Source organism: Pseudochaenichthys georgianus, chromosome 8 (genome assembly GCF_902827115.2).
Source record: "Pseudochaenichthys georgianus chromosome 8, fPseGeo1.2, whole genome shotgun sequence".
NCBI lineage: Eukaryota > Metazoa > Chordata > Actinopteri > Perciformes > Channichthyidae > Pseudochaenichthys > Pseudochaenichthys georgianus.
This window is the reverse complement of record NC_047510.2, coordinates 5,477,601-5,504,983: the sequence shown is the minus strand read 5'-3', so window position 1 is coordinate 5,504,983 and position 27,383 is coordinate 5,477,601. Positions and strand designations below refer to the sequence as shown.

The window sequence follows — 27,383 nt, the reverse complement described above, 5'->3', positions numbered from 1 at the left end:
CTTTAGTTTTTCCTGGCTTCCCTTAAATTCAGCCAGCTTTTGGTGGAAAAACTCTGCAGGCTTACCCACACAGGCGGGATGAGTACTAAGGTGCCGATGTAAATGAGATGGTTTCATGCTATTATTAGAAAGCACGTCGCCACAGATGAAACACATTGGCTGCGGTGGCTCTGTAGTTGTGACCGTAAAACCGGAGAGCACATAATGTTCACCAAACTGACGATTCTTCACCTTCTCTGTTTTCATTTTCTTGAGAACGGGTTCTCCTGATTCAGCAGTGTCACCTGTGCTGTTGTTTCTGGATGAACCAGCTCGACTCAGCCATTGATCCATAATGATTATGTTAACAGAAATGTTGATCTCAATAAACACCAGCGCATTCACTTAATAGGATGTTGATATTTTGCTAGCTAGCAAGAAAACCAGCGCGCCACTACAATGATGATGATGATGTAACACCTGACAGTCCGGCGGGAAGCTGAACGGTGCCAATAATAATATATAGCCAGCAAATTATTACTTAATTTGAATGCCCCCAATTTTGGTTACATTATTACAGATTATGCATTATTCATTATTTGGGTACAGTTTTCCTGTAAAAATTTTAATTAAAAAAAATCTAAAATTAAAAAAATGTTACTTTTCAAAATCTTTTCACGTACCCCCTGGGGATCACCCACGTACCACTAGGGGTACGCGTACCCCCGGTTGGGAAACACTGAATAGAGCAGGGGTGTCAAACTCATTTTCACCGAGGGCCACATCAGCATAATCGTTGTCCTCAAAGGGCCAGATGTAACTTATAAATGTAACTAAATGCAATGTAACTAAATGCAATGTAAAATAAATGTAACTACTCCTTAATGTTAAATAACTCTGAATTTATTACTTATTCAAGTTACAAATATTACATATATATTTGCATAGATGTAAAAAATATCTTTGCTTGTTGCTTTGTTATTATAACAAATCCTTTTAATTTGTCAGGTTATGAAACCCACATTACTCCATCAATCAACAATCAAACTCTCCAAGTGAATAAAGAAAAAATAACATCAAACACAAGTTATGACATTAACTTTTTTCAAAACTTGAAATAACAAATAACTGTAAAACCAACAATTGTGAGCTGCTAAGAACATGTGTTGCAGGGGGCATACATCCAACTAATGAGAGATGGTTTGATTACAGTAAACATTTGTCTGCATAAACACATAAAACCTGCAAACACTAAATACATTTCTACACATATAAAGTAGTATATGTAATAAACTCACAATAAGGGTTGTCTCAGTCCACAACTATATTGGTCAAGTTTTTAGGTTAGTTTTTGATGAGGAGATGCTGCCTGTCCTTGAACACACCATGTGGATCCCCTCTCCACCATCCTCATCCAACGATCATGTTCTGAAAATAACAAACACAAAACAAAATGCAAGCACAATCATTACATTGCACATAGTTTAACTATTCTTCTTCTTGGTTGAATTATTTTATTAGGTTTTTAAAAATGCTTACCAATGTGTTTTCTGACCAGATGTCTGACACCGTTTTTCCATGGCCAGTGTGTCAATGTCTGGTTTTAGGTCCTGTGCTGTAGCAATCCGTAGAACAGCGTGGAGGTTGCCGTCAGTGATGCGTGATCTGTGCTTGTTTTTGTTTAGATTCATTATTGAAAACATCTGTTCGCACAGATAGGTGCTCCCAAACATAGACAGAACACGGGCAGCATGAAGTCGAAGCTGTGGCATGGAAGCAGGGGGCAGTAGACGGTAAAAGTCCTGGATTGTAGCATCCTGGAACTTTGCTCTCAGGCCACTATCGCTTTGAAGCTCTATTAACTCCATCTGAAGGTGTTGGGGTGCAGTGCACATGTCGGTGGTGAAAGGACTAGCAAAGATGGCAAATCCAGAGTGCTGTGCTCTGAAGTCAGAGAAGCGCCGATCAAACTCATTCATCAACAGGCTCAGTTTGGTAGCTAACTGAGCACATGAGAAAGTACCGGGACATGAGGCTGAGATGCTCTGACAAACAGGAAAGTGGGCAAGATTGTCCTGTTTCACTTGGCACATCCATAGGTCAAGTTTACGCTGGAAAGCCGTGATCGTGTCGGACATCTGCGTGATGACTTGTTTGCGTCCCTGCAGCTTCTGATTCAGTTGGGCGAGATGCTCGGTTATGTCACACAACATAGCAAAGTCACACAGCCAGTTTGGATCTGACAGTTCAGACAAGGGTTTTCCCTTACTCTGCATGAAAAGAGCAATGTCTTCCATAAGCTCAAAAAATCGTTTGAGGACTTTGCTCCTACTCAGCCACCTTACTTCTGTATGGTACGGCACGTCTCCGTGCTCCGAGCCCATCTCCTGCAAGAACAGCTGGAACTGACGATGATTCAGGCCACGCGCCCGAATGAAGTTCACTGTCTTCATGACCGTGGTCACTATATTATCCATCCCCAGCACCTTCCCGCACAAAGCTTCTTGATGGATAATACAATGATACGTTATCAGAGGCGTGTGACAGTTACATTCTTGCATTTTCTCCTTCATTAGTCCAACCAAGCCCACTTTTCTTCCACACATTGCAGGTGCACCGTCTGTAGTTAATCCCACCAAGTTTTCCCAGGGCAATGCGTTTTTAATGACTGACTTCTCCACCGCATCAAAAATGTCCCGTCCCGTTGTGGTCCCATGCATGGCAGCCACATCCAACAGCTCCTCAGTGACAGAGAGGTCCGACTTCACGCCTCTAATAAAAATAGATAGCTGCGCTGTATCCGTGTTGTCTGTGCTTTCATCAACAGCTAATGAAAAAGCTATGTAGCTGCGTGTCTCTTCGGCCAGCTGTGTTGCCAGGTTTCCTGCTAGTTCCTTAACTCGGTCCGCGATAGTGTTTCTTGATAAACTGACATTTTTAAAAGTCTGTATCTGGTCGGGACACACCTGCTCACAGACCTTCAGCATGCACTGCTTCAAAAACGTTCCCTCTGAAAAAGACTTTGAAGCGCGTGCGATTTCTTCAGCCACAACAAAGCTAGCTTTCACTGCCGCATTGTTTTTGGTTCTGGCTTTCGCGAACACATTCTGCTGCGATCGCAGTTTGCCTTTTAATTCTTGGGCAATTTGTTGTTTTTCTTGATGGCTGATTTTGGCATACTTAGCTCCGTGTTTGGTCTCAAAATGCCGACGTAGATTGTACTCTTTGACAACCGCCACCGCCTCATAACACAAAAGACATACCGGTTTTTCTCCTTGAAGCACAAACATGTATTCACCTTCCCATCTTTCTTGAAACAGCCTTCCATCTGCATCAATTTTTCTCTTCCTTGACATTTTGGGATCATTATTTGTATTTCTCAATTCCACTTGTTGGTTAAATCGCATCGATGTGGAAACACTGCAGTCTAGTGGCGGGATGCCGTCACTTCGCGGGTAACATAATCAGCATGTATTGTGGGAAATGTAGTTTTTGGTCACTGCACGCATTTGACTTGTTTATTTGTATACAATCAAACCTTTTAAGCTCTCGCGGGCCACATGAAATGACGTGGCGGGCCACATTTGGCCCGCGGGCCTTGAGTTTGACACGTCTGATTTAGAGAATTCGAACGGCACTTATCATTTCACTCCGTTAGGAAGGTTCCTAAGCTAAATGGACTATTCGACTTCAGCCTGGACCTTCCTTTACGAAAAGAAAGGAGAAATTGCTGTCCCACAATACCTTGCGGTCGCAACATTTACCGTGACACAACATTCAGCCGCTCACGGAAACAACCTATCATGACCGAGAAATTACATCATGCAAGTTACTGTGCTTATAGTCCCTGTGCTGTAACTTGCCAAAGTGCTTTGTTTTGACCGTTCAACACCAAAAGGCGAAACATAAACGTTACTTTTTTACTGACATTATCAAATAAAGTCAACATTTCACAGTATTACTGAGCAGTATGGGGTTTCTTAAGGTGTGTGTTGGAGGAAAAACTCCCTCTCGAGGGAATTTGGGATTTTAGCCTTTGCAGACCATTTACATCAGGGGTGGGGAACCTCCGGCCTCCGGGCCGTATACGGCCCGCGAGACAATTTGGAACGGCCCTCGAGGTAATTTATAAACACACGCAAAAAAGAAAAGAAATCTAGACCGCAAAAAAATTAAACAAGCGAGTGCCTGTTTTTCCTGGCCACGGTCAGGGTCCGTGAACACAACACGAGCCTAACGTGTCATCACGTGGTATATGTCTCGTCTGACAGGGGTGTAGTTCTGACGGAGAGCACCAGAACGTGGCTCGGCACTTCAGATAAGGAGCCGTACACATGCCGCAGTTTTTGCATGGCTGTGTCTTCAGTTGAAAGCCCAGTGGCGATCTGTTCATCTGTCATACTGATCATACAGTCAATAACTTTGTTGTTATTAGCATCTGGTTAGCTAGCTATGCTAACAAATATAAGAAGCTTTTTCTACAACCACTGAGGTAAAGGCACATCTTTATATGATCATTATAGTTATAAAGAAATAAGAGAATAAAGTAAATAGGTATAAAATACTATATGACAGTAAAAAAAAGTTGTTATTAATAAACAAGAATACAGTTTGAAAGGGGAGTGATTTGTAAAATATCCATAAAGAAAAAGTAAATATGCTTACAGTTCTGTTTCATATGGGTGTTGAGAGATTATCCATTGATCTCTTAATGTTGCTCTCAAAGTGCATCAGATTGATGCTTTCAACTTCAACATTTAAAAAAAATCTTCCCGGGAGGAGGTTAGGTCCCCCCCCCCCACTTAAATCATGTCCACATGGATAGGAAACTAAATACATTTGCACATCTTTCTGTTTTGGTGGTCATGCCACAACCGTGCACGTGCATGCATACGTGAGTCATGGTAAAATATCTGGATTAAGAGGTTGCTTTTTCTTTGCACAGCATGAAAGAAAGAAGAAATAAATGGGCTGTGATTTTAGTTTTTTTAAGCAGAGGTCAATAATTTGTACGGCCCTCGGAGGATGTTGAAAAAATGTAAATGGCCCTTGAGAGGAAAAAGGTTCCCCACCCCTGATTTACATGCACAGAAACCGATAAACATACAGAAAACCCCCAAAAAGCATAATTAAAAAGAAAAAGGTTTTTGTTCCCCCATCAGCAGAGAGTAAATCAGACACTTCAGGCCAAGCTGGTCGTTGTGAACATTTATTGGTTTTCCTTTTAACACTAAAAAGTACCCGGTCTCATCGACTAAAACAGGTAATAGAAATTAAAAAAAACGCACCATCACCATAGCCTTCATCATAACATTATCATGGCAGACAGTTTGTAATGTGGCGGATTTGACATTCAGACGGTGCTGCTGTGATCAACACGGGCACAAAAACAGCCAAACATACAGATAATTTACTACAGTCCACTGGTTAATGATGGAGAAAGTTGGCAATAATTAACTCAGAACTGACATAGGTCACAAAAAAGTCAATGGTCATATCAATTCTGAGTTGATTTTAACATTAAGTTTTCTTTTTCTGACCGAAGCTTCAACTGCGTGCCACTCAACTTCAGCACTTTTTAAATGTCATTTTTAAAATAGGAAACTATTGAAGATTTGGTTTTATTAGACTGGTAAATTACAAAAAAAAGGGCACATTTTTTTATCAAAAGTATTGCATCAAATCCAAGAACAATATGAACTTTCTTCGACAGGCAAGTCAGTTCATTGAGATTATACAGGGAGTAGAAATAGATATTAAAAAATAAAACTTAAAACATTAGTCACATTTGCCTGTGTCAATACAAACACACAGTCTGCTTAAAGTCAAACATTTGAAATTAATAAAACAATCCCTTTCAACCCCTCATTCCCGCGTTGCATCAAATAAAAACAGGACCTTGAATCGTTCCCTGAGGAACCCCGGCATGAAGTTCCATTAACTCCAGCTTTACTTATACAAACTAACCATGAAGGATATTAAGGAACACTTTTTATTTACTTTTTCTTAAAGAGAGAGGTCCCCTCTGCTGAAACGTAAAGTTTTTATTCCCTTAGCCCGTAGTTTTAACGGAGAGGCTGAAACATCATAATCGCTCCAAATGGGAACCACATAACCACTTTTCAGAAAACAGCCATATCAAATGAAACTCAAAGGAGCCGGGATCTGCTCTGTGATATGAACACATGAAATCCATCTGGTGGAATTTATTATAATCGCAACGACACCCTGAAGAGTTTTTATATTTTATAAAAGTCATTAACATTTAATAGTATTCCCTTGTCAATGTTGAGTCAGTAATTTACTAAAGGTCTTTGCTGTGACACTGTATGCTGTATAATTCTGGCTTAGTATTACTCATATTAGTATAAGATCCATTTTTAAATAAAATCCAACATACTCACTTTTACAATTTGTGAATGTCAGTTTGAAATACTATATCATTTCCTTTGCATTTGTTTGTAAGCAGGAACAACAGAAACATTAATAGCATGATGTTTTATGAAACGGGTTAGATGATTTCATGTATTTTAGTGCAGGTCTGCACTCTTTGAGGTTCCTTTCAGTTTGTTCACAATTTTCCCTTTTACGTATTTTCAACCAGAAGCATTTCTCTTTTTCTATGGTGTTCTGTAAACAACAACAGGTGAAGCATTGATTGATTAAAAGGTCCCATTGTGTCGGAGAAAACCCTCATATCCTCTCTGCCATTTTCCATTTGTCACAGACAGTTCATTGCAGATTTTTATTTATGTATTATCTTTTCAATTTACACACGGCATCTATTGCACGTCTGTCCGTCCTGGGAGAGGGATCCCTCCTCTGTTGCTCTCCCTGAGGTTTCTCCCATGTTTCCTTTAAACTGGGTTTTCTTTGGAAGTTTTTCCTTGTACGATGTGAGGGTCTACGGACAGAGGGTGTCGTATTGTCATACTGATATTCTGTACACACTGTGAAGACCACTGAGACAAATGTAACATGTGATATTGGGCTATATAAATAAACATTGATTGATTGATTGAATTTCAGTGAGAAACCTAAGATCACATTTATAGATACAAGGTTTTCTCCGACAGTAGCTGAAAGCTTATTCACAGAGCTGGCATGTAAAAACCACATAACTACTCACTTCTGAGTTTTTGATTCAAAAAATAACATCTCAAATAATAGTCTTTTTTACAATATTTAGTTTGGTGCTTTTTCGCACATTTCATATTTTTCATTTGGTTACTTAACTTTATACCATTACAATTTGATGTTGTCATCTCATTTTATCCTACCGTTGTTATTAATTGAATGTTCTCCGAAAGTAAATCATATATGTTGTTTTTCCTTTCCCTTTTAAGTGCTTCTAAAGCACTCAAACTTTAAGTGTAACAAATGGAAAGATTCAAAACATAAAACTAAAGTCAGACTCCAAGTAAAAACACTATAAGCTATTATGAAATACACCTGATCGTTAAAATTATAGCACAGTGAGTAAACATTTTTATATTTCTAACCATTGTCAAATTGTCCCTGCATTCTTATCCAACATTAGTATTTTTGAAAAAGGCTCTTGAACCATTTATTATCTTGGCATAAATGGGCTTCCATATTTTGGGGCAAACTCTTATAAACATGTCATAGTTTGTTATTTAAGGCCTTTAAATCCGTTTTTTTTTAATGATAAAAAACAATCCTTGAAGACTATCTCTTTGCAGTTGTGTTTTTCACCCGATTCGTTTTTGAGACAAATAAAAGAAATAATAAACAGGAAAAAAAAATACATAATCGTAATCATAATTGTAGTCAAATGAGGTAATGAGGTCTGTGTGGTGAGGAACATTTAAAACACTTCAGATGTTTTACAAAATAAAATGAGGTATGTGCATAGCCACGGGAAGTCATTTTACTTAGGGGGTGCGGCCAAAAGTGGGGAGAGATTTCAACAGTAACATGAACATAATAGTAACCGGCAAAAAAGCCCTACAATATATACAATGACTATTATATGCTACTGTATACGGCACATTTTATTTTAAGTAAAATCATAACTATTTTATGTAGTTAATCGTTTTTATTTAGGTGGTCGCTCAGCTTTTCAAATGTACACCATTGGCCAACAGGGGGTGCTGCAGCACCTCCAGCACCCCTACTTCCCTCGGCTATGGATATGTGTGAACATGTGGAGGCTGAAAATACAACAAATTAATTAATTTTTTTTAAAAGATAGACGCTTGGCGTTTGGAGAAATGCGGTGCGGTCATTCAGATGTTAGCAGAGCAGATAATTAGCTTTTGTTATTAAAGTAGAGGCAGTTCAATTAATCAGTTATTATTAGGCATCATTAGCATATATCAAATTACAATTATTATACCGGAGAGCACCCGTGGTCATGTTGCAGCAAAATCAAATCACATGTTTTTCAAAAACAGTGATATCTTTTTGCGCATCATGACCACTTTCAGCTCTCTCCGACAGTAAATCAAACTCCAGCCGCTCGGCAGAGTTTTGGCTTCATATTGCTTACATGTTTTTATTTTCAAGACAAGTAAAAACAGAATCACCTTGAGGCTAGAAAAACTTTCAGTTTGCACATTTACAAAGCTTAAAGATAATGGATACGTCTCGATTGTTCGTGCTGAAGCATCGCGGAGCAGAAACATGAAAATCATGAGATTTATCACTGATATTTGTTTTTATATCCGTTATCTAATCCTTCTAGTCACCAACATCCCTCCATCTCTTCCTGACGTATGCATGCTACAAAAGATAACGTCACCAACAGATGGAAAGGTAGGAATGATTAAAAAACAACACGAGTTGGGGCATTTTAGATTAGTTGTTCAGTTTAATTTAGATCTTTTAGTGAAATTAAAGAAACAAATTATTTTATCCACTTAATCGGTTTATTTATTTTTGATAGATTTCACATAATTGAAAACGTATTATTTCTGTATATGTTTTTCTTCCCCTGGCACTAATGGGCTACCACATTTTAAATGCCCATTAAGTGAAGGAAATAATACATATTTGAAGCCAGTTTGTAAAAAACAGCCATCAAAGAAAACATTTCTGGCAGAAAACATTTATTTTCTTTGTTTTTCTGAGATTTATATTTTATAAATTCAACTCATTTTAGTTTTCTTGGACAGCATTACTATACTAAATATAGATTTACATTTCTGACTCATAGTACATTTCAAATCCCTAGAAAAACGCAAAAACTGATAAAAAGCTTAATAAAGCAAATTATTGAATTGGCGTTTCATAAGTGTTTTTTAATTAACTTTTTAAAAAATTGATCTAAAATGTCTCAATCTTTATAGGTTCGTATAGTATTGTTTTAATACAACTCAACATTTTGACACATCTTAAGTTATCGACTCCTATTTCCTGGCAGTTAAGGGCTTCCATACAGTTTGATTAATATAAGTAAAGAAAATGTAATAATAATCAGATGACAATATTTGGAGAAGCAAAAAACATGTTCTGCAGTAAACTGTGTGGCCAAGTTGATTCTGTTTGTCATTTATATTTAAAATCTTTAATGGAAGTTTCTTACTTGTTTTGCCAGGAACATCTTTCAATAAAAAAAACATACTGTTAATTAAAATGTAAATTATTTGCCTGGCACAAATGGGAATCAATGCAGATCAGATCCATTAAAGCACATGATTAATTAGTTGAAGCCAGAAAAAAAACAAATAAAAACAAAGGTAAACGATCAGAAATCGTATATAAAAAAGGTGGTTGTGTTTTTTTCAGGAGGTATCTGTGTGTTAACATGAGGTCGCTTAACTGAAGAATGAGGGATGAAGGAAGGAAGGAAGGATGTAAGCAAGGAGAGAAAGATGCTGAGGAGGAAACCGTTGCAGATTTTAAAAACCTTCCTTGTTTTACCTTCAGTTCTGTATGTAAAGCAAAAACTGTGCAACAAAAGATTCACATTCATTGAGTCCAAAACAATCGATGCCACTGACAAAGTTTCTCTTCCTTTTGCTCGCAAAAACTTGACAAAAATGCACCTGACGATAACCAAAGGTAAGTCTGTTAAGAGAAACAATAAAAGGGCACTTTGAAACAAAAACGGATAGAAAAATCAATCTCCCTGCAAATTCACGTGTTACAGATCCAACACGAGAAGGAGAAAAACAACGATCATCAACAGGAAGCTCCGACCGTCCGACTGCTGAGGCCACGAGTTTATTGCAACAACAAAAATAAAAAATAAAACGTCCTGCTGGGACTCAAACTCCCCTCATGAGGTGGGGCTCCGTATCGGGTCCAAGAGGGTATTTTACAGGATTTAAAAAGAAGAGGAGTTTGAAACGTGAGGTTTTTCATCTCCGCTTACTCAGCAATTATTCCCCGTTCAGGTTCTTTATTTCCCGTTTGAAATCCAGAGTTGGGATTAATAAGTGTTTTGTGGAGTTCAGATGTCTACAAATCTTTTTTTATCAAATCTATTCAGCTTTCAACATTTGTTAAGAGTTAAAATAATTTTTACAAAGCCACTTACATTTGTTTTCTACCTAATATACTTTTCAAATGATTAAATGAAAGTTAAATGAGGGGAAAAACCTTTTTAAAACTATTATTTTCAAATAGTTTAATCTAAAACACTCTTTAATTGCAGCCTGGAGAAAATAAGCAAACTATTTTCCAAATAAAAGCCCCCGTATAACATTAGTTCAACGGGGGAATTAGAAATAGGAACATTTCCCTTTAGTTGCAGAGAATGGGAACAATCTCTACATGTTCTACCTTTTTAAAATAAGAAAGCATGTTTTCTTTAAACCTATTCACTTCAATTTTAACTTCCCCTTTTTTGATAGTAGTGCATTTTATAGCAATGCTGAAATAAAATAAATATTTTCCCTCTTTGGCAAAGTTGTTTGTTTACTTGTCGGACCCCATCGCTAAAAAACTGAATCCGATGGGGGAGTCGAGTCTATGGGCTTTTTTAGTGTTTTGTTGGCTTGAAAATGTACATTCAAAATGATCAACGTGGAAAGAAGCTGAATACTCAAAAAAAAAAATGGAGCTTGAGTAAGCGATTTGTCAGCACCTGAACTTGATAAATCTGTGTTTGTAATGTCTACCTGGAGCCGGATCCCAGGCAGAACCGAGATTGGACCTGGACTCCTTCTGGTCCTGGGTGATCATCGATCATGTGACCTTCTTCCATACGCTCTAAAATGGTTGTCGGGTACCAAGGACAAGGGATAGACAGATTTTAGACTAGAGTTCTTTTCAATCTTTATCTGTGGTGATTTTTAATCTTTTTAAAATAATAATTTACGTTTTGAGGGTTTTAATATTAAATATTATTGCTCAACTTTGTTTTAAACTCTCTTTTAGGAAAAAAAATCAAAAGAAAGTTTATGTTTTCTCATTATGTTGAACAATTTGTAAAATAGTAATACAAAAATAACTTTTCTTTCAGTTGATAGCATCTTCACTTTAGTTTTTTGTAATTTCATACAGTAACTATACCTATACAGGAAATATAAATAAATAGTGGAATAAATAATTTAGTTGCAGCTCCAATAATAAAGTGCTCTCCAGAAGGCCTGGAGTCGGCTTCCATATTTCAGAATAGAAGTACTTTAGAGTGTAAAACCGGTCTATCCCTTTGGTCATGTTTGTTTTTTTCAAAGCGTTCTGGAGTGGGATCCTGATGAGTTTCCCTTCATGGTTCTGGTTCTGCTCTGTGGATACTGCTGTGGTGTTTGTTTAGCTTCTTGTTGGACTCTGTTGGAGGTCAGGTCCGGGTCCCGGGGTGCTGGGCCCGGATGTGGCTGTGGAGGCGGGTGGCGGAGGAGAACCTCTTACCGCAGGTGGAGCAGTGGAGCGCTGATGCGTTGCTTGTGGGCACGGGGGACACCGTGTCGACAGCGGCCGTGTTTTCCGCTGCGTGCGTCTGCCGGTGCGCCTTCAGGAGAGACATCCGGCTGAACCTCCGGCCGCACTCCTCACACTCCGACCAAACCCGCCGCCGCTTCTTCTGCTCACATAGGATACAGCAACAAATATTATATTATAGACACATGAAAAAGTCAGCTGTTATATTGATCCTTTCTCCAATAACAACTTATAATAACAACTTAAAATTAATAATGACAGAGATAACAAATTGATTAAGACACCAAACATAAAATCCAGTATGGGATGACATTTTGTTATAATGAACCTACAATAAGCGTATCTTTTATTTGAAAACTAAAAACAAACCTCTTTCCTGGCACACATATCGGTAAGAAAGGGGACGTTTTTCGTTTTTTAAATATCTGTTTTTAGGAGGTTCCTCCTTCCTGCGTGCATGCTTAGTGCATTAAGTAATAAAAACACATTCTGCAGTTGAAAAAAAAAAAACTAGTTTAAAACTACAAACTTTCATTCAAAAAGGTGCCGGATTATTTACACAACACTATCATGATTTTATTTTTAATATTAAAAGTTTGTATACTCAAAAACATAACTTACAAAACATATAATCATTACTTTACTTACAATTGATAAAACAAGGAACATTTGATATATTTGAAACATTGAAAGATGCTCGTTTCCTCACTCACCTTCCTCCCTTTGTCCTCCTCCTCCTCCTCTTCTTCCTCCTCCTCCTCCTCCTCTTCGTCCTCCTCTCTGTTGGGTGGGGGCAACAGGCGGTGCTGTTCGATGGCTTCTCGGAGGTCGTGGACTCCCTCGATGGTGAGAGCGACCAGCGTGTCGTTGGCGGCGTCCTCCTCCTCGTCCAGCAGCTGAGACGGCAGCGTGAGGAGGCGATGAAGCATCGAGGCTGAGGAGCGCCGGCTGGAAGAGCCTGCAGAGAAACATTAAGAAGGAGGAAGGTCATCAGCGGAGGTGGAAGAAGTACTCAGATATTGTACTTGAGTCAAAGTAGAAGACTTTAGTCAAAAGTAAAAGTACTCATGATCATAAGTCTGATTTAAGTGTTGTTTATATTTCACATTAATCAAAATCTGTAAAGTAACTAAATGTATAAATAAATGCAGTGGAGTAAAAGCATACAATGTACCTCTGAATTGTAGTGGGGTAGAAGTAGCATAACATTAAAAGACTCAAGTAAAGTACAAGTATCTCAAAGTTGTACTTAAGATAAGATGGACCTTTATTAATCCCCGTGGGGGGATTCAGGGCTTAGAGCGGCAACAGAGTGAGAGTGAAAAACAGGACAGTACAGACGAGGTAAAAAAAAAAATATAATACTAAAATTAAAAAGGTACATTAAGTACAGTACTTAAATGTACTTAGTTACTTCCCACCTTTGGTAATCAGATTACTGCTGAGAGAGTACTATATGCACACTGGGAAAATACTCCAGTACTGGTTAAAATCCTGCTTGTATTGTAGTACAAACTGCAGTAAGATTTCCCCGTCAGTGTTTTAATGTTATAAATCATTGTAATATAACTGTCCAGTGGAGGGCAGTACTGAGACACCCACACGCGTCAGTAATAGATTTCACATTTAAAGGGAAATGGAAACACTTTTCAAACTGCTTTCCATGCGACAATATTACCATTAGGAAATGTATTTATCTAGTCTATTTCCAATGTAAACGATCGAGATACGCGAATTTACTTTTTGAAATATGTGCCTAATGACCATGGGCGCTTCCATTGCTCCGGGACTTTCCCAGTGACGTCACTGATTGGGTACGGCTTCCTGGGCCAAAGCTCAATAACAAACAACATGGCGTGCAATGCACCAGTAGTTTACATTACAAGAAAACGGTCGTCGTCAGGAGTTTATTGTATTGCCCCAGGCTGCACAAATGGATTTTATACAAAGAAGGAAGAAGTACATTTCCATAGGCTGCCACTAAAGGATGAGAAGCTGCTCAAAGTCCAGTCTGGATGCCTGGTTCAATACAAAACATTGGATTTGAAGCCAGGATCTGTTCCCACAATATTCGATTTCTCAACGTATGCAGTCGGGAACACCGACCGTCCCAGCACGTCGGCCGCGCAAGACAATGACAGTGTCAACAAACGTGAAGTTCGAGCCACCAAACGAGTTGCTTCAGCTGCCGAGAGAGAGGTAAATATTGCAGCACTACCAGATTACTAGCTCACACATGTATTTACTGACACAGTGTGACCTTATTAATTAACGCAATCGCGTCCAAACTAAATGGTAGCTATTATTATGACGCACAATAGAGAATTGGGGGTGTTCTATAGCTCAACTAATTAAACTGGCATACACACGCTCATCTGTCGAAAACAGCCCTAAAAAGGCTAGTATTGCTATTGATGGATGGTATTGCAGGACCCAGAGCGCACGGAGCACAGAGCAGACAGCAGATAACGGAATTGCAGTTGTATTGCTTATAGATTATCAGAACATTTCAAAGGGGACACAGCCCCATTGGATATTAACCTATGGATTAACTACATCATCGTTTTTATCGTTGTAATGCCATTGAAGACCAGTTTAGACCAGACAATGAGGAAGGTAAGCCGTTAGCCTGGCGTATGTTAGTACCTAGCGCCACTTGTTTTGATGTACGTTTTTGTGGATAACCTCGCGAGTTTGTATCGTTCAGTGTTGAGGTGGGCACCGTTAGATTCTGTGTCTCCTTGCGATCATAAACGATGTGTTGGATGTGCGGCTAGGATAAGTAATAAGGGAGCTAGGAGTGATTTTCGGTGCAGTAATAGGTTAGCATTTTCGCTCGGGGCTAATTCAGAGGCTCACTGTTAGCATTGTGTTTTTTTAATTTTTTTATTCCGGATCGTATGCCACTCTATTCGACCGAATCGGTTCATAAGCATAGGCCATGGGATGCCTGGTAACTGTAGATGCTTCCACATCAATGTCATCTCCCGACGAATAGTCAAATTCATCGTTCAAAACGTCGATCTCATTGCAAAATTCCTCCATCGCTGCCATATCTGCTACGTTGTGTTGACTTCAGGTGGAGCGAAAACACAGCCAGTGACGTCACCATTTGGGACTCCCCTAATGGCGGCGGCCTGGTCCCGGAATTCCCCACCCGGCCGGCGGATAATTAATTTTCTTTTGGTGAGTAATATCATATACAATAAATATTACGATCAATATCCATTGTAAAATGAATAAACTACCGGAATATTATAACTGTAATTGGTGTTTCCTTTCCCCTTTAAAATATACTTAAAGTACCAAAAGTAAAAGTACTTATTTTGCAGTATTATAAATATATTATTTAATTTTGTTATAATTTTGGATCCATTAATGTGTTCATCACTTTCATTTTGCAGTTGGTAATAAAGGAGCTCATGTTAAATACTTTATATAAAGATAAGGTAGTTTAGTCTGTAATATTCATTTATTATATTTCATATTAGTAATCTGAAACTGCAAAGTAACTTAGGTACTCAATCAAAAGTATAATATTTCCTTCTGAGATGGAGTGGAGTATAAAGTAGCAAAACAAAAACAAGAAAGTTCTGTGGTTGATTAAATGAGAAAGATTAAATAAAACACCAATTTTAACAAAATGTGAGGTTTTTTTCTATCCTGTATTCACATTATTGCAGGAAAATATAAAACACTAATGATGTGCCTTTACCCCAATGAATATCATATTCAGAATGAGCTGACTTTTAAAACATTTGCGGTAAGCAAGGTTACTTTAATTAATAACAATGCCGCACAACATAAGTCCACGACGCTGACATGTCGCACTTATCATTCATTTCACATCATTTTACATCATAAAATCACTTATGTGTAGGGTTGGGTACCGAGAACCGGTTCCAACATTTCGATTCCAACGGCATCATTTAGAAATGTGAATTTCGGTTCTGCTTTTCGATTCCTGAGGAAATGTTTCTCGCCGCTCTCCGTAGCGTACTGCATGACTGCAGCGGGGCGGGAAATGTAGCGTTGTACCTACACTTCCTACAGCGTAACCTGAGACCAGGGCCGGCCCGTTGCACTGGCATTATAGATGTTCGCCTAGGGCACCAGATCTGTGGAGGCGCTGCGCGGGAGGGAAAACAAATGTTTTGACCGTGGGTGCTCATCCTAATTTTCGGCCTTGATGTAACAACATTCATAATTAAGTAAATGTAACACCCTTTTTCACCCCGGTTACACGTTTCATTCGCCCTGTACGATGGGCGCTGCAAGCAGGGGCGGACTGGCCATCGGGACGTTCGAGACGAATCCCGATGGGCCGGTACTGAAGTGGGCCGGTCGGACGATGTGGGCCGGCCGGTAACCGGCAGGGCTCGACATTAAATGGCCCGGAAGCACTATTTAGACACCCCAGGCCAGCATAACGTACTTTCCACTTGCCCGCTCGGGCCACTAAAAATATTGCTTTAAAAAAAATGGTCCTGTGGTATTGGTATTTTGACTAGCAATTTAGTTAAATTGTTTTGTTTATCAACGCTACAACATCGCGTTTCGTGAGTCGCTTGTCGTTGTTGGGTGAAAAGCAAACAGCTGTTTGCTGCGGAGCGCAGCGGGAGCAGGCTCCCGTGAGCGCGCTCCTTCACTACAGACTATCGCGCCACCTGACCATTCGCCAAATGTTTTTAATACCAGCGGTAACCGGCCAAGCGCCGGGCAAAAAACAATCTTCAAATAAAAGAAAGTCACCGGAGGAGTTAAAGGAGAGTGACAGGGAGTATGAGAAGAAGAGGGAGAGAAAGTTTCAGTCTGCTTGATGGAGTTGGCTGCAGTGCCGCGTCCTAAAACCCTTTTATAATCTATCGATTAGATTTATGATTCGAAAATTATAAAAGTAGGGTAGACATGTGGAGATTATCCGGCTGAACAAAACGTGCATTTATCAAACAGGTTTGTTTTCCACAGACCTTATTTCCAGCTATTTTCCAAAACCCTTGTCGAGGGAACCAGCAGCTTACTTCCTGGTTTCAGGACGCGTCACTGCACCTCTCAATATGATGCCAATATAAACAAGGTCTTCTGTCGGCTCTGTGCATCAATGCCGACCTATGCTGACAAGTAAGTGAAGAGTAGACAATATAAAGGTATTGGCGAAATGTCCCAGCAGTTTAGGATAATGAAGGCTCAGGTTCTAATCAAATCAATTACATGGCCATTACATGTCTAACTCCTAATGACAGGAAGGCAGAAAGTGCATTATACAAATAATAATAATAATAATAATAATAATAATAGCAGACATTTTTTGACAATGACCACAATATCATTATTTTAATAAACCAAATATGAACAATTGAGGAAAATGAGGAAGAACTGATGATTAAAATGTTGTAGTACAAGTAGTAATGTAGTTGGTGCATACATTACTATTGCAACAAATGTGTTAATTTTCTTCATTAGTCGATCTTTATTTTTTGGACGAATACTCCGGGCCAGAGGTTACAATGGTGGGGCCAGTGATAACACAAGTCCACCGGCCCGGTAGACATTATTTACCCTTAATGTCTACCGCTAGTAAATTGCGGTGGGCCGGCGGTACCGAAGTGGGCCGGTCGAGAGTCCCGGGCTGATTTGTAGTCCCAGTCCGCCCCTGGCTGCAAGTGATGAAAATGGGGGATGTTGGCTTATCTGGCGCCCGCAGCTCACTTTAGTCTAAGTTATCTCAGTGGGTCTCAAACGTTTGGTGATCACAATTTATGTAAACACATATTTCCAAGGCACTCCTTTATAATTATTGGGATAAAACAGGTTTGAAATCATTCCAATGTATACTATAGGACAGTAAACCAGACATATCGTTTTAAACTGGAGATAAAAAAATATGCATAAATAAAATTGTAAAATAAGATATGAATGAACAACAAAACTAAAATACGTTACATGTATTTGTTATTGGCTATGGTAGGTTACTGGTTATGTTCACATACTTATTAAATTATTAAAATGTAAACCGATCTTTTTCATATGGGTGTTTAGAGTTGTACCCCCTAGATCTAGTCTAGTAATTCTGCTTAAAGTGCACCAGATTGAAGCATTTTACTTCAAAATGTTCAAACCTTTCTTCCCTGTATGCCTGAGAAGGCAGATGTGCTGGTTTTTCTCAACAAGAACTGTTCTTTAAAAGTTGGACTGTTGCACTGTTGTGGCTTCAGTGGTTCTCAGGTTAAAGTTACATAGCAGTGAATATAAACAGACTGATTCATGTGAATATTACTGTAAACTAACCTGTGTAAAAGTTTCTCGAATAAATGTAATTTTTTTGGTGGAAGAAGCATGTATCATTTTTTTACCCTGCCCCTCAAAGAATCGGAATTGAGAACCGTTAAGAACCGGAATCGAAAAGTGGAATCGGAATCAGAATCGTGGAAATTCAAACGATACCCAACCCTACTCGAGTGTGTGTCAGCTCCTGAGCTGTGTGTGGCTGTCTCACAGCGTGCACACTGGATAAGTGTTATCTTGCTAAATTACAATACTTCCATGTGTGATGGAGCAGTGATATTTGGCCACAAAACAGTTAGTTTAGTCGTTCACACAGTCAGAGTTTTTTCTTTTTGACTTTCTTCCTGAACTTTGCAGCTGAAACTATGTTGCTTTTCATCCTGGTTAAGTTTAACTTGTTCAAAATGGTTTAAGATTATAGTTTACTTTTCATTACGCAGCACCCTGGCCTCTCAGGTGTGTGATGTTTCCGTTTATGTGTTTGTGTGCAGAGGGTGGGTTTCCTGTCACACAGCCGAAGGAGTTCGGGCTCACCTGTGGGGCTGTGGGGGTGTCCATGTCGGGGGCCCGAGGTGTCCCTCTGACTGCCTGCAGCCTCCTCATCTGGAGAAAACACCTCCATGTCCTCCAGAGGGGTCCAACGGGGGTCCTGCTGGGGGGAGGAGGGGGAGGGCTCCAGGGTGACAGAGCGGTTGGAGAGGGGGGCCGCGTACTCGACCCGGCCCTCACCCAGACCCCGTCCTGTACCGGCCCCCCCCTCTCCATCCATCTCCTTTATCTGCCACACGTCGCTGCACCACTTCTGACCAAAGACCTTGTCCAGGATGGGAACCCAGTCCTGAGCGACGGAGAGGACAGGGGGGCGCCCCAAGTCTGAGGGGGAAGATAAAAGAGGAAGGAGGAGGAAAAGAGGAGAGAAGGCGGGAATGATGAAACTCTGTACTGTCATCATGTAAAAAGAGAGGGCCCATTTGGCGCTTTCACACCAAGTACTTTTCCCAGGAATAGTTCCCGGAACTTTTATTTCCTGGAACTATCTAGTAAATCGCGTTCACACCAGAATAAGTCCCTGAGGGAGCCACTGACGTCACTTCTTCTTCTGCTTTGGGTTTACTGGCAGGCCGCAAACAACTTAACGGCGTATACGGCCACCCGAAGTCCCCGGAGTTGGGGACTAGATCAGTCAGGCCCTGGTAGTCTGTCTGTGTCAAGGCGCAGCAAACTCCTCAAGGTCTGCTCGGAAAGGCTCGGATGAATGTGGCAAAGCTCTCCATAGGTCTAGCCCAGTGGTTCTCAAATGGGGGTACGCGGACCCCTAGGGGTACGTTGGAGTACTGCAGGGGGTACGTGAGATTTATTTTATGTTCATGAAAAAAACAACATAAGTAATGCATTTAAACAAACTGCTAATAGTAGATGAACTACTTTATTAAAAGGTTTACAGAAATTCTGGATAATAAAATCTCTTTTCCTCTCCCTCTCCTGACAGCCCGTCAGTCTCGTGCAGCTCGCTGAACCTGTAATAAGTGACCCGACAGTAAAGAATGCATATATTTATAACTAGTTTAGCTAGTTCCAGAGTAGATAAACTAGCTAAGTGTGTAAGGTCTAGCTCTTAGTGTATTTCATTTTGCTCCGCTCAGCGGTCCGTCACAGCGGGGGAGCTGTGATCATGCAGAGCTGCGTGTTCTCCGTCAGCAGCAGCTGATCTGATCTCTCTCTCGCGTCCGGTTAGACTTCACCCGCGTTTATGTCCAAATCTATCAGATCGAGCTAGTTCTAGTTAATGATATGACTGCCTGCTTATCAAAGGACCTAAACAATAAGCGTTGCTTGGCAACGGCGTGTGGCCGCAAAGTATAGCGCAGCATTATGCATATGTTTATATGAGGGGTCAAAATCCCATGCTCATATATTTGTTTCTCTTCATTCCCCACGCCCCGAAATAAATAAATAAATATACCAATTTTAGGAAAAGTTACAAAGTGTGAGCAGTGTGGGTTTTATATTAACAGTTACACATATTTCAAAAGGCGAAGTGTAATAACTGCAGTTTGCCTCCCTGTCAGAATGACAAAGCTCCTCAGTGAAGCTCGAGCCCATGTTTCTCACCAAGTACAACTTATGAAAAAGGTCAGTTAAATGCAACTAATGTCGTCTTAGTGTTATTGCATGATGTTAAAATGGGTTTGCCATGAATTTAGTGATGGATTGTAAACATTTGAAATGTAGCATTTAAGTGTTTCTCAGTTACAAGGTTGATGTTTTAATAAGTCAGACACTGATGGTGCAGCGCTGCACTGTACCTCTTTATATAGGCGTTTCTTCCCTAAATTGTTTCTGCGCTGATCAGGCGGTACTTGGCTGAATCTTTTTTTCAAAGGGGGTGCATTATTGAACAAAGTTTGAGAACCACTGGTCTAGCCTCCTCATTTTGCTCTTAATGTGAACGAGATTGATGCATTTCCTTCCACGGAACCTGCCTGGAGCACGCGTGTCAAACTAAAGTTCTGAGGCCTGCAATGGAGGTGGACAACAAACCTATCCAACACACTATAGGAAAGGGAAAACCCCAAAGAGCATAATGGGGCCTCTTGTTTTTTTTTTACACTTTTTATTATTATTATTAAAGTCCCAAACAGAGTTTCCGTTAATTACCGAACTTTGACCGGTAAAATATGCTGAAGACCGGCAAATCCAAATCTCTCCGGTCAAAATGTCCGGTCAAAATAATTTCCCCTTGGCACAATACCGCTTCAGTTGCGCCACTTATGTGACAGACAAGAAGAGTCAACTCTAATGTCTAACACTTAATGTGGAGAAAGAGATGTCCTGTATGGGTTGATTGTGCGGTGATCTGTTGGTAATGCCTCGGGGTTCCGGTGGGCATGTAAACAAATGCATAATGCTGCGCTATACTTTGTGGCCTCACCCAGTTGCATAGCGACACTTATTGTGTAGTTGTCTTTTAATAAGCAGGTAGTCTATCATTAGCTAGAACGAGCTGGATCTGATCGATATGGACATAAACGCGAGTGAATTCTAATCTGACGGGAGAGAGAGATCAGCTGCTGCTGACGAGTCGTTAAAATATATATGTTTCCTATGTTTACATATCCGATTTCCATTTTCAAGTGTGGCCCTCAGTTAAATTGAATGGGGGGGCTCACCATCTGCCTGTGGCGTCTCCTTGGACACGGGGCCCTCGGCCAGCTCCTCCTGGGTGTCATCAGACCCACTGGGGGACACCGAGTCGTTCTCAGATCCCCTCCTCCGACCCCCAGCTCCGCCTCTCCCCTTGTCCATCCTCTCCTCCAGCAGCTGCTGCTCGCTCTCCATCTTGGTGATCTCCAGCAGCAGGTCGTCAAACGAAGCCTCCACGATCTTCGTCAGCTCGTGCAGCGCGAAGTCCAACACCTGTTCCATCACAGACTTCAGCTGATCTGCGGGGGGGGGGGAAGGGACACCATCATCATCTATAATTTATCATATATTAGAACAGCCTTTATTCTACCAGACAATATTTGATTTTCCATTCCGTTTTAAATATATTATTTCTTAATCCTGCATTCAAATTGAATGTATTTTGCCTTATTTTATGCTTTTGTCCTTTTTATTTTAAATGTATTGTATATTGAAGGATTAACGGTTTTATATGCAAACAAGCTGTAATTGTTTTTGCATTTTACAAAATAGCCTTGAGTCATAATCAGTAGCCAGGTTTATTGTTCAACAATAAAACACAAAGGTTTACTGAGAAATTTTTTGTTGAATAAAAAAAAAAAAAATCTTTGCCGTCCTCAGGGGGAAAATGTCCACATAGTAAAACTGCTATGAAGATATTGCATATTAAAAAAACAAAACTTTAGTCCTGGTCATAACTGAAAAACTACCAATTATCCAAATTATAACCATTTCAATTAATTGTCTCTATACTCAACGCTCGGGGCACTTATTTTACAAATCAGATTAAACGTCTCAGAACACTTTTGTTTATTTTTCCTCACTTTCTTTAAAAACTTTTGTTTCATGCACATGTTGAAATGATCTTGTAAACCTACTTATTGTAATTTTGTGGCTCAATAAATCGAATCGATCTTTAAAAAGGAGTAAATCGGGTGTTATATCAGGAGTATGTTAAGTCACAATTAATAGTTGTATTAAATAAAACTATAGAAATCTGTTCAGATGTGAAGCAGGGTTTCCGCTAGGATTTTTTCTTGCCGGTCAAATGTCCGGACAGAATTAATTTGACTGGACAAATTTGAAACTTATCGGTCCTGTTTCAAGAAGAAGAAGAAGAAGAAGAAGAAGAAGAAGAAGAAGAAGAAGAAGAAGAAGAAGAAGAAGAAGAAGAAGAAGAAGAAGAAGAAGAAGAAGAAGAAGAAGAAGAAGAAGAAGAAGAAGAAGAAGAAGAAGAAGAAGAAGAAGAAGAAGGAAGAAGAAGAGAAGAAGAAGAAGAAGAAGAAAAAAAGAAGAAGAAGAAGAAGAGAAGAAGAAGAAGAAGAAGAAGAAGAAGAAGAAGAAGAAGAAGAAGAAGAAGAAGAAGAAGAAGAAGAAGAAGAAGAAGAAGAAGAAGAAGAAGAAGACTCGAGGCTCCGTGGTAAACGGTGGTAACATGAACAGCCGTTTAGGAGCCTCTTCTTCTTCTCTTCCTCTTCTCTTCTTAGTGAGCAGAGCCAAATGATCCATCCCATCACTAATACGTAAAGAGATAGTATCTATGAAGGGACGGCTCAATTCAAGTCACGTGACACAATGTGTCGTCACACCCCCTGCTCTCGGGGTGGACGTCCTCTCAGCCCGGGTCTGACGGAAACACTGCGTCTGGGTTTCCCCTCGACCGGAGACGATGAGATGATGTTCTGCATGTTTTGCTTTGTGCGTCTCAGTCATGTCTAATAACGCAGAACAATGTTGTCTTTTGTCCTCCATATATAAATAAAAATGCCATCATTAAAAAGAAATCACAATAGCAAATTCACATGGACAGATAAGGAGATAATGGGCCACTGGGCATAGACTTGTTGGAGCCCCCCCCCCCCCTTCCTAAACAGGCACAAGCAACGTGCCTTTGTGATCTATGTATAGTAGTTTTGCCTGTTTTTGCATACATTTTTTTTTATATATGTTTGAAGTAACTTTGTCATTGTGATAATCTTAATGTCTATTTCAGTAATTTTGTATCTCCCTTTAATTATTTAGTGATTGCTTTGCATTTTTTTCTGGTTTTGCATTTACTTCATCTTTTTTTGGACCTTTTGACCCAATTGTTATTTGTCTCTGTGTGGCATTGTACATCAAATAGTGGTCGTTAGTCTATTCGTAGCCTTTGTGCATCATTTGTATTGCTTTGCGTCTTCTTTTAGTCATTGAGGTGATTTTTGCTATATTTTGGGTTTTCCTCTAGCAACTCAATGCCGTTTATAAGCAATATTTGTAGGTTTTGTGACATTCAAAATCGCTTTCCTTGTTTTGGGTCAGTTTCTTTTTTATTTGTGATGTCTTCCGTTTCTTGATTGTTTTGCATGTCTATTTTTTTTCCATTTCCATTTTGTAGGTCAGGCCCTCTGACACTCATTTTCTTAAGAGTGTTGTACTTAAAAAAACTGGAATTTATATTTTTACTCAATTCATTCAAAAAGCCCCAATGGTTAATCTAGAAATAATTAAACCGTAATCCTGACCTCCAGCTTTAAACCAACATTTCAGGAGCATTTAATGTCAGTTTTCAGCAGCTGAAGATCTCTGCAGGGTTCATTTGATAACTTACACTAACACTCACTTTGTGTGTCCTCAGTGAGCACACATCTCAGTGAAAGTTTCAGACATGTAGACCAGCTCCCTAACAATAAAGCAGCATGACCTTTGACCCGAGCGTGTCGGAGCTGTGGCCTCATTATCTCGCTGTCTGCATTCATCTCAATCTGCAGACGACACTCTGCTGCTGCGCTCTGCAGACAGTCACTTTCATTGAACATTGAATTACTTGTTCTGCATCACGTGAGCACAAACCGTTAGAGACCGTTTCATCATGGTGAAAATCACAATTATCATCAGTATTTATATTAATATTTAAGTATTTAACATGACATTGGAAATATGAGTACAGTTAATTATTTTGAACAATGTATCCTTTTAAATTGTCATCATGATTTTTTATTGTTTTTATTCAGATCAAAAATAATTAGATCAAAAATAAATCATATATATATATATATATATATATATTAGGGCAGTCAGTCGATTCAAATATTCAATCGCGATTAATCGCATGATTGTCCATTTCAATCGCGATTAATCGCAAAATAATCGCACATTTTTTATCTGTTCTAAATGCACCTTAGAGGAATATTTTTCAAGTTTGTAATACTCTTATCAACATATGAGTGGATAAATATGCCTTATGCAAATGTTTATTATCATTTGAACAATGACAAATATTCTCATGAATATTAAACACAACAACCTCTGAACATTACAAATATTCGCCTCAATTCAACCTGGAACCGCTCTCATTCAATAATACAATACAAAGTGTATGTGTGTGGAGAGACACTGATGGATCGTTGGAGCTATGTGCAACTCAAGGCATATGCTCGAACGGGAGCTGCCTAGACGCTGCAATTATGTTGCGCACTATCCGTGCTGAGTGTGCTGACTTTCCGTACAATGTCCCACTGTCTGGCTTCCTGCATAAAAACAAGTGCTCGGCACAGTTGTCGGCGAAATGTCACTCCTCTGTTTTCATTGAAACAGCTCCATATATCCGTTAGCGCAGCTAGCTAGCACCAGATGCTAACAACAACAATACACTAGGGGTGTAACGGTATCCGTATTCGTCCCGTACCGTCACGGTTCGGACATCACGGTTCGGCACATGCAGTCACACGGCGAGTGGGAAAAAATTCAAGCAGTATCCACTACACTATTTATAATCCAGGGGGCGGTATTCCACAAATGAAGAACAAGAAGAAACAACAAAACGAACAAAATACAAGAAGAAGAAAAGTTAGTATGGCGATTTCAGATAACACACAGGAGCTAGAACCCACCTGCTTCTTTTAAATCAGCTGTGTGGGAACATTTCGGGTTCCCTGTGGACTACAACAACGATGAGGTGTACGAGTGGTGGATCGGACGAGGACGGTGTGTCGGCGTTGTTAGACAGCGGTGCGGTATGCTAATGACAACACACGCCAAACATGCTAAATCATATCAGAAGGCATCACCCAGATTTGCCAATCACCGGAGCCGGCAAAAGACAACAGCAGTTCAGCAGCTGATCCCCGCTGTTTTTAAGAAGCCAAGAGGCATGAGAGCAGAGAGACCAAAATAAATAACGGAAGCTTTTGGCATATGTTTTTCAACGACTTTGCGCTCTTGAAACACTTTCTTATTATTTATGATGTAATATTTTCAAGACATTCTTTTTAGTTTTACAGCTTGATGAAACCTTTTTGTTTGACATCAGCCATTATAGATAATATGGCCATCTGAGTGTGTGTGGTACTGTTTGTGGTTTGTTTCTAACTGTTTAATACAGTTAATTATTCGAGTTCCTTATTTTTAAACTGAAACGTGCACTACTGTTCAAAAATAAATAACAAACCTGGAATTATGCATTTGGGACTTTTTTTTGCTTTTTCTTGTTGTACCGAAACCGTACCGAACCGTGACCCCCAAACCGAGGTACGAACCGAACCGTGACTTCTGTGAACCGTTACACCCCTACAATACACGTAAGGTCTCTCTCTCTCGCTCGAACCACACATACACGCGTTAACTTGACAGCCCTAATATATATATATATATATATATATATGTCATAGCATAGTATTCTTCCACAACCTGCTGAAATATTCCTGCACATCTATTCCAAAATATTTTCAATCAGTCCAGTCCAACGGGTGCGCTGGATTTATCACACAAGACAATTGTGGAAATCATTTGAAGATGCATAGTTTTCACAAGACAGAGAGGGAGTGAAATATTATAAACTGAATAAGTATTCTGAAAAGTTAAGATTTACTCTGAGATGTATCACCTGCTTCAAAAACTTGTTTTATCCACCATTGTATCCCCATTTGTGTAAGTCGTATGTGTCATTTTGTCGTCTTGTGCCTTTTATGGCTCATTTTTGAAAGGTGTTAAATATTAATAATCTCGCCATATTGTGGACGTCTGTATGTGTATGAGGATGAATAAACTCCAGCTGAGGGCCGGCAGTGATTGGCCGTCACTTCTTTGTGCCGATGATGGCGTGTGAGGTCCGTGGTCTAGTTTTAAAGACGCGGGGGGGGGGGGGTCAGAGGGGGACTTTGCATGTCAGCCGTGTTGTTGCGTTCGAGTGCGCAGATGTGTGCATGCATGCGTGAGAGTGAAGCGACCTTGTCAGAGGATGTTTCTGCCTCATGTCTTTCCATGTGTATATATATATATATGTGTGTGTGCGTGCGTGAGTGTGTGTGTTTGGCATGCGTGTGTGCTGCAGACTGAAACACACCCAAACAAACAAACACCAACATGTCTGAATGTGACTGAGATTATTTCGAGGGATGTCACGCTACCAGAAGTTTAGCAGTCGATACCAATTACAGTGAAAATCTAAGATCTTTGAAACAGCAGTAAAATCCAAAACACATGATGTCATTGTAATCTAAATCCCTCTGTTTTGATTGCACAATATATGCATAATGCATAATGCAGAATGTATGCATATGGTGTTGTTTTCTTTGTTTTACAAGAGGCCCTATTTAGCTTTTAAAGGTTTTCCATTCCGTCTAGTGTGTTATTTAGTTGGAATGCTGACACAGCATTCCAACTATCTGTTATGCAATGCACAAAATTCTTTATTCCGCCAGGTTATTTTGCACTGCTTCTTCTCCCACATTGAACATCGCAGAAACTCCGTTCAAACATCAAAACGTTCAGCTCGGTCGGGAATCAATGGCTATTACTTTTATCATTCCAGAGATACATCCCATAATACATCCCATTTTTAACATGGAAGCCAATGGAGAACTCTTCAGACTTTAACAATCATCATGCAACTTCAACTGCTAACTGCTCCTTCTTCAACTGCTAACTGCTCCTTCATACTTTCACTCAGAAACCTCATTCCAACTTTAAAATGTTACACATCTTTCTGACATTATTCGTCTAACAACTTTTAAATCTGATTCATACTTTTAGAAATATTAAACATTGTTCAGACCTAGGTAAAGAGGCCTTCTTCAGATTTTAGAGGGTGTGATGTCACAGCTAGA

At 39.7% G+C, this 27,383-nt stretch overlaps 2 protein-coding genes across 3 annotated transcripts in view; both read right to left on the bottom strand.

Annotated features, from left to right (window-relative positions):
• Positions 1-963: 963 nt before the first annotated feature.
• Positions 964-3,549, bottom strand: LOC117451078 (general transcription factor II-I repeat domain-containing protein 2B-like). Its single transcript, XM_071204163.1, has 2 exons — positions 1,519-3,549; positions 964-1,407 (listed from the first exon to the last, which is right to left on the bottom strand). Coding segments are annotated over exons 1-2 (1,869 nt in total). The 5' UTR covers positions 3,387-3,549; the 3' UTR covers positions 964-1,406.
• Positions 3,550-5,172: 1,623 nt separating this feature from the next.
• Positions 5,173-27,383, bottom strand: part of LOC117450958 (uncharacterized) — a 34,529-nt gene continuing 12,318 nt past the window's right edge. Inside the window, exons 2-6 of one of the 2 annotated variants that reach the window (XR_011643615.1) lie at positions 21,285-21,557; positions 18,649-18,987; positions 12,543-12,787; positions 11,067-11,971; positions 5,173-6,883 (exon numbers count right to left, since the gene is read on the bottom strand). Coding sequence is in view for 1 of the 2 variants with exons in the window: in XM_034089006.2 (XP_033944897.1) it covers positions 11,729-11,971; positions 12,543-12,787; positions 18,649-18,987; positions 21,285-21,557 (1,100 nt within the window). In the remaining variant the exon portion in view is untranslated. Of the gene's footprint in view, positions 11,972-12,542; positions 12,788-18,648; positions 18,988-21,284; positions 21,558-27,383 lie in introns of both variants that reach the window. The other variant, XM_034089006.2, reaches the window with a different exon arrangement.